The sequence below is a fragment of the Sphaerodactylus townsendi genome, linkage group LG03, assembly GCF_021028975.2.
Source record: "Sphaerodactylus townsendi isolate TG3544 linkage group LG03, MPM_Stown_v2.3, whole genome shotgun sequence".
Taxonomy (NCBI): Eukaryota; Metazoa; Chordata; class Lepidosauria; order Squamata; family Sphaerodactylidae; genus Sphaerodactylus; species Sphaerodactylus townsendi.
The window spans coordinates 175,094,537-175,107,006 of NC_059427.1; the positions used below are offsets into that span (position 1 = coordinate 175,094,537).

The 12,470-nt window shown below is 44.2% G+C and overlaps 1 protein-coding gene across 2 annotated transcripts in view; it reads right to left on the reverse strand.

Annotated features, from left to right (window-relative positions):
• Positions 1-12,470, reverse strand: part of TEX2 (testis expressed 2) — a 150,322-nt gene that overhangs the window by 74,734 nt on the left and 63,118 nt on the right. For both annotated transcript variants that reach the window (XM_048488706.1, XM_048488705.1), the window contains exon 2: positions 901-2,543. In XM_048488706.1, coding sequence (XP_048344663.1) covers positions 901-2,517 — 1,617 coding nt within the window. In that variant the 5' untranslated portion in view covers positions 2,518-2,543. The remainder of the gene's footprint in view (positions 1-900; positions 2,544-12,470) is intronic.

The window sequence follows — 12,470 nt, forward strand, 5'->3', positions numbered from 1 at the left end:
ACCAAATATACCATGTGGTTTTTCTCCGACTCATTTAGTGCAAGGTTCAGTGTGACTTGTATTGTGACATATAGGTCATACATCAAATTAGGCACTTCACAGATACAAAGAGAACAGTGAATGTGTTAGTTTCACACGGCTATACAAACCACTGCTGCTAAAACAGTAAAGCCATGTTTACTTTTCTGTATGAACCTTGCCCTCTTCCACCCAATCCTTGTGACTCAGATCATTCTTCACTCTTTTTGGTTAGGATTCGTATGAGCTCATCTGAGTTGCAAAATACATATGGTGAAGCTGTTGTCTGATCACCTGATGAATTTTGCGGGCCTGCCTATCATGAACTCTTAACAATGCCTTACAAAGTACAACAATTCAACTTCCTGGAGCTCAGAGGTCAACTTTAACAAACAATTAAGCAATTGGCCAACTACATCATTGTGCAACTTCTAAAACAATTCTTATCACAGATAGTCACAAACCTTTACTAGGCATTAAGAAAGAAAGAAAAAGGAAACAAAGCAAAACATAGCAAGCCAAAATAAATTATTCCAATATGTCAAGGAGAAATTTAGCTACAGAGGTTACAATCAGAGGGGAAACGTTGAACAAGAATATAACCTTCCCTGATGAATATTCATTAAACTTTGCAGGAAGCAAAGAAAAAGGGTTGGACCTAGACCCCTCATTATTTAGGACAATAAAGCAGAATATGTTCCATAGACTGGACCTTAGAGATACAGTGGGGACATTTTCGCTCTTGTTGGGCGACCTTAGTGAACCCGAAACAATTCTTATCCATCCACATCCTGCTACACTGATAACAGGGATAACAATCTTCAGTCCCCACTACACAAACAAATTGAACAGATACGGAAATCAAAGCAAGTGGGAACTCACCTTCAATATCTCAGGCTCTCTAATGTCCAGAGGTTCTGCGTTCAGCTGCCAAGTGTCATATCTGTGTAGCCTGCTATACCTAGCACTTGGTGTAAAAAGCCAAACAACAAAGACGGCAATCATAAATCCAATGGCAACTCCCAGGAAGAGTCCACTGAAGTAACTAGGGAGCGGGAGTATAAGGTAAGCATAGATCAACATTGTGAGAAAGTACAATGTCTTCATTGGGAGGTTAACCTGTTCCACGGGTACTTCCATTTCACGTTCACTACTGAAGGACACAGAGCTTTCTTCAGGCAGCCCCGTCATCAGGGCACTTTCCAAGGGCTTGTCGACTTTGCTCTCATCCTCTATCACACAGAACTCCTCCGAGTACAATTCACAGAACTCCTCATCATCTTTGCTCGCCAAGGCAGACAGAGAACACCTTTCCAGTCCCAGTGACGCCTTTGAATTGAAGTCCTTTGTGCTTAACAATGGGGAACTTTTCGTTTCCGTCTCTTTTCCATGCTCTTCAGCTGCTTGGGGCTGTTTGCTACTCTTATTTATGTGGGAATCACTTCCATAGAAGTCTCCTTCCGAATCGTATTCCTCCTCTTTAATGCTATAGTTGTTATTGCTTTCCAAATGGCCATTCAAGCTGGAAAGATTGGACAGTTCTGAAGCACTTGAAGATAAGGCTTTGGGCCTGTGGCCACTACTCTCGTCGCCCATGATTTTGCTGAGGAGCTGAAAAGGCTCATAAATTACTTCTGAAAGGCGTCTTTTCGTGTCCTCAATTTTGGCCTCCATTTCAGGTACTTTAAAAAAGGATCGCGTATCCGAGGGAGACGTTAAGGGGGATGAAGGCGCGGTTTTGGAATCGCCGCCAGTACTCCGCGGTTGGGTGAACTGCTTGAATAAGTGTAAGTTCAACTTAGAGTCAGGTGGTTTGCTGGGCGCACTTTCAGGCTCCTGCTTAGAAGTATCTGTAGACAGAGACTTCACTATGGTTTTCATTAAGTGTCTATGTCTTGTGGGTGGAGTGGGCTCTTTTGGTTCTACATCTGTCGAAAGAGACTTCACTAAACTCATGAAAGGCTTTGAGCTGGTAACAGTGGATGGCGCACTAGACAAAACAAGGGACTTGGAAGGAGAAGGCAACGGAGAAGATGATAAGCTGGTTCTCGGTTCTGAAGGCAACGTCGTGCCAGATGGGCTAGCGGCATGACACGACTGTGAAGAGGGCGAAAGGGCTAATGGCACTGAACTGAATACTTGGGATGCTGAAGACTCCAATGGCTTTGCAGTTGGCATGGCAGTGGGAGAGAAGACGAGTGGGGACGCAGCCATGTTAAGCGAGGTAGTGGGGCCAGAAGAGTCAGGGTCACCATGATCAAAGCATAGGTCTTCCCTCGCTTCAAGTCCTGTTACAATGCTTTGGTCGTCCAGTGCCACAGTGGGAGACTCCGTAAACTCTTCCTCCTCCTCCTCCTCCTCTTCCTCCTTCCCAAATGCCGAGAAATGAATGGTGATGGTATCTTGGGAGACAGATCGCTGGACCTGCACTTTTGGCGCTGTCTGCTTTGAAGACATTTCACCGGTTTTCTCTGCATGGCGACTGCTAAGACTGGTCATTGCAGGTCCCAGAGATGCACCAAGGTCTGTGAAGAGAAGGCCAAACACAATTAGACCGAAGCTGAAAGACCGCTTAACATTAGTTCAAAAACTTTTGAACACTCCACATAAATATTTGCCTATCTGTAAGGGGTAGCCAGAAGAAAATACAAGCTGCTGTCATCACTGCCTCTGAAATTGATAGGAAACTGTTCTCATAACTACTGCTGGTTCCATCTTTCGGCGCTGCTAGCCCCTCCCGGCCTTTTAGATCTGGTGCCTCCAATCATGAATTGTATTGCTGTGATGGAGTTATTTGCTGCATTTGAATTTGAATTTAATTTATTATTGTTTTTAGATGGCCTATGTATTCCACGGGATTAATTGAATTGTTATGTGGTTGTTTGGGGTAGCTGTGAGCCGCCTAGAGCCCTTTGGGCAGTCTATAAAATTGAATAAATAAAATAAATAACTAAAATAAATAACTAAAAGATAGTTAAAGATGGAAGATAGCTAAAGAAGACAAGAGGTGAATGATTCACCATAGAATAAGATCTGGAACTCTCAAAATTATTAGCGTGAGCAACATGACGATTGTGACAGAGGCCTCTGTTCCTAACCCCTCCGGCCTGGAAGCTTCCCAGATATTCCCATGATCTGGGTGAATGAAAAATAATAAGAAAAGTGACAAAGTAGGCAGTAATTGCAACACATCAAGGAATGTAAGTATGCCTAAGATATTTGAATGGGAGTATGCATACTGATACACACACATCTTTGATCATGAAAAAGCATTCAGAAAAGAGATGCACACATGAATGTGGGTATAAAATGCCATTGAGTCTCAGCCAACCTATAGCAACCCAAGAGGGTTTCCAAGGCAAGTGATTCAGCAGTGGTAGTTTGCCATTACTTTCCTCTGCAAAGACTTATTTTGTGGTCTCCCATCCAAGTACTGACCCAGCTTAGCTTCTGAGATCTGATGAAATCAGGCCATTCCACATCCCCACAGAAATGAAAGTGTATAAAATACGTGTAATGATGTTGATAGCTGTATCAGCACTATTTACGTCAATCATCATAATGACTAACAATCTGAGATTCCAGGCATCTTAAAGCACTTGGATGAATACTGGAACCAAGATCTAGAGCAGGGGTCAGCAACCCGCGGCTCCGGAGCCACATGAGGCTCCCCCGCCCTTGCACTGCGGCTCTGCCCAGGCACAACCTGGCTAATCCCGGGAGGCGGGGACTCTCTCCTCCTCCTGGGCCTGTAGGACAGAGGCGGGCAGAGGCTCCAGGCAGGTGAGGCGTGGGAGGCATGGCCTGAGTGTGGTGGGGGATGGCGGGCGGCCACCGAGCCCAGCCCCAGCCACCTGGCTGGGACCGGAGGGAGGACAGGGCTGGCGACAGAGACGGTGGCGCAGTGTGGAGCCCACAGATATGGCTGGATTGGCCAGGATGGTGGGCGGCAAGAGGAGCTGTGCCTGCGCAGGCGCCAGAACTGACGCTTGGACGGGTGAGAAGGAGGGAAGAAGAGCAGGGCCAAGGTGGAGAGGCAGGAGCTTTATGGATTCGGCAAGCTCTGGAGGGGATAAAAGGTGGAGGGCTGGATGCGGAAGAGGGCGGTGTGCTGAGGAGTGAGACGAAGAGGGAGGAGGACATGAGAGACCGGGAGAAGGAAAAAGGACGAGGTGGGGAAAACGGAGGACAAGGAGGAGGTGGTGCCAGGGAAAGTCAGAAAGAGGACAGAAGCGGGCAGGGAGCACTCCGTACCAGACAACTCAGAGCTCCTGGTGTCCCAAGCCTCAGCAGGCATGCAGATGTCCCAAGCCACAGCAGGCATGCAGGTGCCCACTGAGCCATCCACTACAAAAGAGGTCCCCTCCGCACCTCCTCTCCCCCCAGCTGCCGCTCCAGTGCATGTGCCCACGAGATTCCACGCTTTCCCCGCACACCCTCACAAAAAATGTTCAAAATGTGTTCTCCATACAAATAGAATACAATTTTCTCTGTAGCAACTCATGGACTCCACAAGCAACACATTACAACTGTCTGCGTAAAGGCTAAAAAACAACATATACAGTGCTATCCTCATTTCAAATGTCAAAAAGTATCTGCGGCTCCAAGTGCCCCCCCCCCTCCGTGGAAAACGTGTCCAAATGGCTCCCTGGGTGCCAAAGGTTGCCGACCCCTGATCTAGAGGAACACAACACAAATGCTGCATGCACAAGCTCCTCACACAAGTATCATCAAAGGATTTAATGGCCAGAATCAACTGGCTGCTGTGAGTTTTCCAGGCTGGGAGACCACTGTCTGGTAGTTTTTATGCCTAACATTTCGCAAGAACTACCAGACTACAGCCACACAGCCTGGAAAACCAAAACAGATAGTCCTCACAGCAGTTTTGTGCACAGCTACTTAAGATCTGGAACTCTGAAAATTATTAGTGTGAGGAACACGACAATTGTGACAGAGGGAAGAAAAAGGGAATTCTCTAGTCTGTACTTTACAGTTCTTCACTGACAGTTAAATTGGCCAGAAGAAAAAAAAACTACAAGCAACCTTCTGTCATTTCTATACAAAAGTTGGGATAGCCTAGGCAGTAACATAATTGTACGAGAAGATGGATATAGCGTTATTTGTCACTTTGTCACTAACTGTCCAAAGTAAGGATGATAGTCAGGATAATTACTGGGACGGTAACAAGCACCTCAGCAACGACAGCGGCAAACAATGTCGGTTATTAATGGGCAGGAATTGGATTTCATAAATCAAAGTCACTTGGCCCCTCTGAACATTAATCTTTTTATCAATGCAAGTGTTTATTCATCATACATGTTTTATACACACACACACACACTTAAGATCACTGTGCACTGAAATGACCAGAAACTCCTGCTAGTCCTGGCAAAGCCAAGCACCTTCTGTTTACTTAGCGTTTTAAGATAATACGAATGCTTTCTGTATGACAAAACAAGTCTCAGGTTATGGCACAGATCTGAATACGCTTCCGTAAAGAAAAGGTCACAGGCCTTCTGTGCATTAATGATACTGAATTCTCCTTTTCGGATCAAATGCACATTTGCCCCCAAACGAGCAAGAAATGAAGCTACTGTTCAAGAATTGATACTGTCTAGAAGAACATAGTTTTATTCTTTGAACTAAAACATGTGGCTGAAAACTACCAGCTTCCCAAGACCACATGCTGATATTGCAATAAAATGAGTCCGATGCTGATTTCTCTTATCTTTGTAAATGGACTCCATAATTTCTTCCCCACCTTCTTCCCACTGGCAATGTGTTGAACAGTAATATGGCTAGATGGACTGTACAATTGATTAAAAGAAATAATATGCACATGGTTACTGTTGCCAGTGTGCACCTGATTTTTATGTTTGTGATTTTTGCTATCCATGGTGCCTTTTTGTTGTTATCAGTTATATGGACAGCGATAGATGGCTTTATGTCAGGGGTCCCCAATGTGGTACCTTCTGACAATTTTCTTGGTGCCTGCTAAGGGTATTTTTGAAAGCTGATGCTGTTAGGCCGGGCTTTTGCCCAGCAAAGGTTCTGAATGTCTATTGGAGATCTGACGGCTATGCAGATTTTAAAAAATGTTACTTTGGCAGAAGCTGCTGACACAAGTTGACAGCGTAGGCGCAACTGAGCATACACAGAGTGCGGCAATAACCACTGGAGCCAGGGAGTTCACTCAAAGAAAGGATGTATTGGCATTGATACAATATATACAGTTTAAACGGACAGAGCCTTCGGCTTAGGTCCTGTCCCCAGCAAGGAACATGCTTAACTTGATGTTAGCTTTGTATTTATATACATTACATGATACGTTCATTAGCCTATGTAAGTTGGGGTACAGTCCAAAGGTCACATGACTCTATATATATAGCTGATGCAATCATGCTTTAAGTCATTCCCTTTGGCTGACTGACTGTCCAACATGAGTGAATGCTGCTGTAGTTAGTCCTTCAGCAGGCAATTAAAGGCAATCAAGGGCTTTTGCCACATGCAGCTGTTATATACTTTCTCAGCTCCTGACACCCCTCTTCCCTAGATGCTTGGGTAAAACCTACATCACATTTTTGTTTTATCACAGTAACAGTTAAGCATTTTACACATATATATCAATTCAGTGCATTGCCTTTACTTTCCATTACACTTGGCTGACTCTTACTTTCAGAGATGCATCTGTTAGGTACCCAACAACTCATGCGCCTCTCTTTCATGTTTTATAGTGGTTAATGGCTTGGTCAGGACAAGTCCCTGCCTTATTGTCCTGTGAAGGTAGGAAAGCTTGCCTCTATATGAGTCCTGCTTTGGAATCATCTCGTCTGATGTTTTGATAGCGTGACATCTCTACAGCTTTGTTCTGGTTCTTAACAGATTAGCACTTTAAGAGACTGTGTATACAACTTTGAGAGAGTCATTGAATAATATATGCTTGGTTTTGGTACCTTGAGACCTTAGTGCTCTTTAGCTAATTCAGACACCCATTGCATGTCTAAAGCACAACTATTCACAGCGGCTGTAGCTCGGCCTCACAGCTGCTTTTTGTATACTTAGAGTTTTGCTTAATCATGGGATGCCCATAAAATGGGCAGTACACCTGCATAAGGTTATCATACAATCCGGTACAAGAGCATATTGTTCTCTTCATTCGCATTAAAACTAAGCTATCTGCATATCCAGCAATGTTGGTAGTTTGGTTCAAGTACAGCAGTAAACTCTTTAGACATGGTTGCATTAAAAGGTATTTCAGTAATCCCTTTTACCCCCAGTCCAGTCTGCTGTTTCTTTAGTTGGTTGTTGGCGTCAGTCTTCACATTGAGTATCGCTGACAGCATGTGGAAATATCTTGGTCTGCTAATGGAAGCTTTCAATATACTGCAAAGACCTAATTACACTTCTGTAGAGACTGAGTCATCACATTCTTGTGTCCTGTCTAGTTCTTGGAAACTCCTACTACTCATGGGTGTTTGCTGGTTGCTGAGTGAGTTAACCATTTATGTTCTCTCAAGAGCTCTTTATTTTACCCTCTTGGTGCAGCAATAAACCCTCAGCAGTTTGTACAAATTCCATACTTAGGTAGGATTTTATTTCACCTAGATCCACGACGACTTTAATGTGTGTTTTACTTGTAAAAGTCTGACAACACTTTGTTCAGTTCCCTTTAGGTTTCCTGTAAATTATTATGATGTCATCGTCCATTCACACTACTAGGAACGCTTTCAGCACCTGGTTTCCCTGTTTTATAGACACAGGAATCAATTGGCACAACTTTGAAAACCTCTCCTTTCACCAACAGGTCATCTTAAATGGTTTCTCTCCACACATATGTGCTGGGATTGTTTTAAAACCATAAAGAGCACGCTTTCAGTAACCAAACTTTATTTGTTTTTTACATTACACCTGTAACCGAGGTGGTGGTCTCACATATATTCTCCTCCTCATCCACCTTTGCATTCAGATAGGCGGTACACACATCTAGTTGCTTCTTGAGACATACCCCTTTGTTTCGGCAAATAGCCTAACACAAACTGATGGATTCATATACCCTAGCTGTAGTGCAGCATAATGGTTTCAAAACAAGAGTCCTCAGGAAAATTTTGTGGTTTTGAAACCTCTAGCTACTGAAGGTCTGGCTTTTTAAAAAAGCATTTCACCATTAAACTAAAAGCTTTCTTTTATAGACCCATCTGGAGTCCAACAGAGTTCTTCCTTTCTTTGGCATATCAACCTCAATTGTAAATACATCTAGATGCGCATTAACGCATTTGAACTCATAGTTTCAAACCATGGCTTTTGCTCAACTTCATCCTTCTTGTGCAAAACCTCTTTGATAATTGTTTAGTTCAAACCATTCATCATGTATTTGTTTTGGTAAAACATTCACCGCCTCCATTCTCTTGTTTTCATTTTGTGTTGTGTGTCATACCCCAAACCTCTGGGGTGGTTTCCCTTTAGTCACACGTGCAGACCTTTTGGGGAATTGGTTCTTTCTCCTCTTATCACTTTCTGAGTCTAGTTCTTAGCTTTTAACAGGAACACTAGACTTGTATGCTACACTCTACCTCAGAAGAACTTTTCAGTTTCAGTTCTTTGTCTCTAATTCTCTCAATATGTTTACTCAGCATATGGCAGAATGACAGATGGACTTTTCTTGCTTAGAAAGCAGGAGTCTAGAATTGCTATGCAGCCGGGACCAACCAGAATGCTTCTCAAACTCAAGCACTTCTGGTAAATGAGTACCCTGACCATTTGGTAATAGGGAACCACAGAAAGCCTTCATGCCTAAGCTTGGGACACCCACAAACTGAAGCCTTTGTGGGAGTGCACCTTTCGCTTTGCTTTTCTGTGGTGGCAACAGAACATGTTGGCATATAGAACCAAAAGTATGAAGGTGGTCTAACTTAGGTGCCCTTACCATACAGCTTCCTATAATGAATGTCACTCGAGTGCTTCGGGCTGAATAATCTGTTCATGACATAATGCAGCAGTGTGCAGTAAGCCATGCCTCCGCCCAGAGACTATCCTTTACATTTAAGCTCTCAGCACTTGCGCTGGCCCCATACCATTTGTTTCAGTACACCAATCTTTCTCTCTGCTAAACCATTTTCAGAATGCACACAGGCATTAGACACTGTCGCTGTCGCCCTCGCTGGCAATTCCTCGCTAGGTGGTTGGTTGCTCCACAGGTGTAACATCTGCGAACAGCATTCGCCTCTGCCAATTTGTCACCTCGGTCCTTGCTGATGCTGTTGTTCACTGGAGGCTGAGGGTAGGCACGTAAATCCATTTGCCCCTTCCATTCCAAAAGCCTCCCGTACACATAGTCCAATGTTAAATCATCCTCTGGCACACTTTGTAAGCCATCCACTAATGGGTCCCATTGTGTGCCAAGAGAAGAGAGCAAAATCAAAGCTTGCAGATTATTATCAAAAGCCAAACCTCTATCGGACAAATCAGCAAAGAGTGCTCTCATTTGTTGCAGATGGGAAATCACATTGCCTTCATGCAACTTGAGATTAAAGAGTCTACTATCGCGACCAGAATCAGCTTGGAGCCCGCGTTGTCCCTCTGGTACAACTCTTTCAGAGACAGTCCAACACCCCAAAAGCTGTTGTTTTATCTCGCTTAGGACACGCCAATTGGCTGTTTTCCACTGGGTTAGAACAATGGCTGCTCTGGCTTTCCTTCTCTATCAGCCTCCACCTCATCATCGTCGTCGCCCCATATCTGGAGCTTTCACAGGCAGCTTTCCAGAGTCCTTCCCGGATGAGGAAGCATTTCATTTTCTCCACCCATGAGACGTGGTGGGACTCATTTGAGCCTTTCAAACAGCAGCCCATGAGCGCAGGACCCGATCATGACTTCACCACACTCTTACATTCTCCGCCCACTCAGGCAATGTTACTCACCAGTGGAAAGTTGTAATGCGATTTTACCTAGCAGCAACTGGGCCCTCCATAACCTGACACGAAAGTTGACGGCGTAGGTGCAACTGGTTTATACACAGAGTCTGCGCAATAACCACTGGAGCCAGGGAGTTCACTCAAAAAAGATGTATTGGCATTGGGATACGAAGTATATACAGTTTAAGCGGACAGAATTGCTTCGGCTTAGGTCCTGTCCCCAGCAAGGAACATGCTTAACTGAGTTAGCTTACTTATATACATTATGATACATTCATTAGCCTATGGCTAGTACAGTCAAAGGTCACATGACTCTTATATATAGCTGATGCAATCATGCTTAGTCATTCCCTTTAGCTGACTGTCAACAGGTGAATGCTGTAGTTAGTCCTTCAGCAGGCAATTAAGGCAATCAAGGGTTTTGCCATGCAGCTGTTATACTTTCAGCTCCTGACAGCTGCCACTGTGTAACTGAAGTTAAGGTGTGGCAAGCCTTCTGTGACTGGCTCCACCTCCTACAGTAGCCATTTTGTTGCAGCCATTTTGCAGCTGTGCTCACCATGCCATGTCGGAATTCCAAAGGTGCCTGCAGGCTCAAAAGGTCGGGGACCCCGACTCTTGGTCATACCACCTGTAGCTCTTCTGAGCACCGTGCCTCAATGTGGCACCCACCCTGTATTAAAAAGAAGTACCCAATGCTCTTGGCCCAGTGGGGCTTCTCAGTTGGGTTCCCACCTTCATAAGAACATAAGAACAAGCCAGCTGGATCAGACCAGAGTCCATCTAGTCCAGCTCTCTGCTACTCGCAGTGGCCCACCAGGTGCCTTTGGGAGCTCACAGGCAGGATGCGAAAGCAATGGCCTTCTGCGGCTGTTGCTCCCGAGCACCTGGACTGTTAAGGCATTTGCAATCTCAGATCAAAGAGGATCAAGATTGGTAGCCATAGATCGACTTCTCCTCCATAAATCTGTCCAAGCCCCTTTTAAAGCTATCCAGGTTAGTGGCCATCACCACCTCCTGTGGCAGCATATTCCAAACACTGATAGCTTCCAACAGCTATCAGAGGAAATTGTATGCCAAGAGCCTCCTGGAGCTGAAGGTATTGCCCAAGATGGAAATAAGTGCAGCTCTTTTGAATGATGGTAACTGCAAATGTGGCTATCTACGAGCCGCAAGGTAAGTACCTCTGGGGTAGCTAAAAATGGTCTTTCCCAGCAGTACTTCATCCACGAGAAACCAACATTACATGTATAAGCTCTCTTCAATATACACAGAAGAGAGCATATAAGATTTTTTTAAAAGGAACTACTCAGTAGCCCATTCTAAGTACACCAAAGATCTACTTATATGACATGTGGGCAGGTAGAGATCACAAAACAGGCCAGTCCATGTTGGCACCCAAGCCTGTAATAAACCAGTTGTGTGTATCTATGACTGGGGATAGGATATAGGATGAGAAGAGAGAAAAAGACCAGGAACTGAATCAAAAGGATTTAGGATGAGACACCAGATCAGGAGCTTGGAATCTAAGCAGGATGGGACCTGATTAGCATTTGAATGGCCACCAAGGCCACCAAGGAAGTCCAGGGTTACAATGTAGGCAGACAACGGCAAAGCATCTCTGAACATCTCTCGTTTTGAAAACCCTTCAGGTTACCATAAGTCATTGTGACTTGACAGCACTTTCTATTACTATCAAAGCAAATGCTTTAAAAGCCACACTTGAGTATGACTGGTATGCTGTAAGATGAAACGGTTCATGACAGCAAACAGGTTTACCATAGGCTAAAACCTAGTGCATGGAAAGTCCTCCCTATTGCTACATATCCAGCGAACTGACTTAAAGAGATCAGAATTATAACATCACACTGAGAATGTTAAGATAGTTTTTAGAATCTAGGCCAGAGGGGTGAAAATAGCCAAAGAGGTGTTGCCTTGGGGGGTGAGGAAGAACAGATTACCATAATTGTCAAGACAACAAATTTATCACCTCGGTAACTGGACTATTTTCTGGAGCTGCAAAAGGTGCCATGATCAAACTGTCAAGCAGAATTCATCAGAAGTCCTTAAAAGAAGCACAAAGCTGAAAAGTACCTTTGCAAAAAGGAAGGAAAAGAAACTTTTTGTCTCTGTTTCAGTTGCTGGATTCTGCTTGTGATTCATGCGCCACTGGAAACACAATTTTGATTCTGTCCCTTTCATCTGACAACATTCAGAACTAGGGAGGGAAGAAAAGCTTTTTAAAAAATCAGTTTAGATTTTGATAAAATTTGCATGTCTCGCCACCAAGCCTTTATTTTACACATGATTAGAATTAGTTAAATCGTCAGTGAGAAATTGGTTATGGTGTTAGAGGAGAAGGTAGTTCTTTTAAATGCTGGTTTTGTAAGATCTGCTTTTTGAAAAAAGGCCTTCAGAAACCAATGCATGCATATCGCACTGTTGCCTTCCCATCACGTTAAAAAAGAGGATGTAATAAGAGCAAGTTAACAATAACTAAAGCAGGGCAATCCCCTGGAACACAGCATGAGGACATCCTGA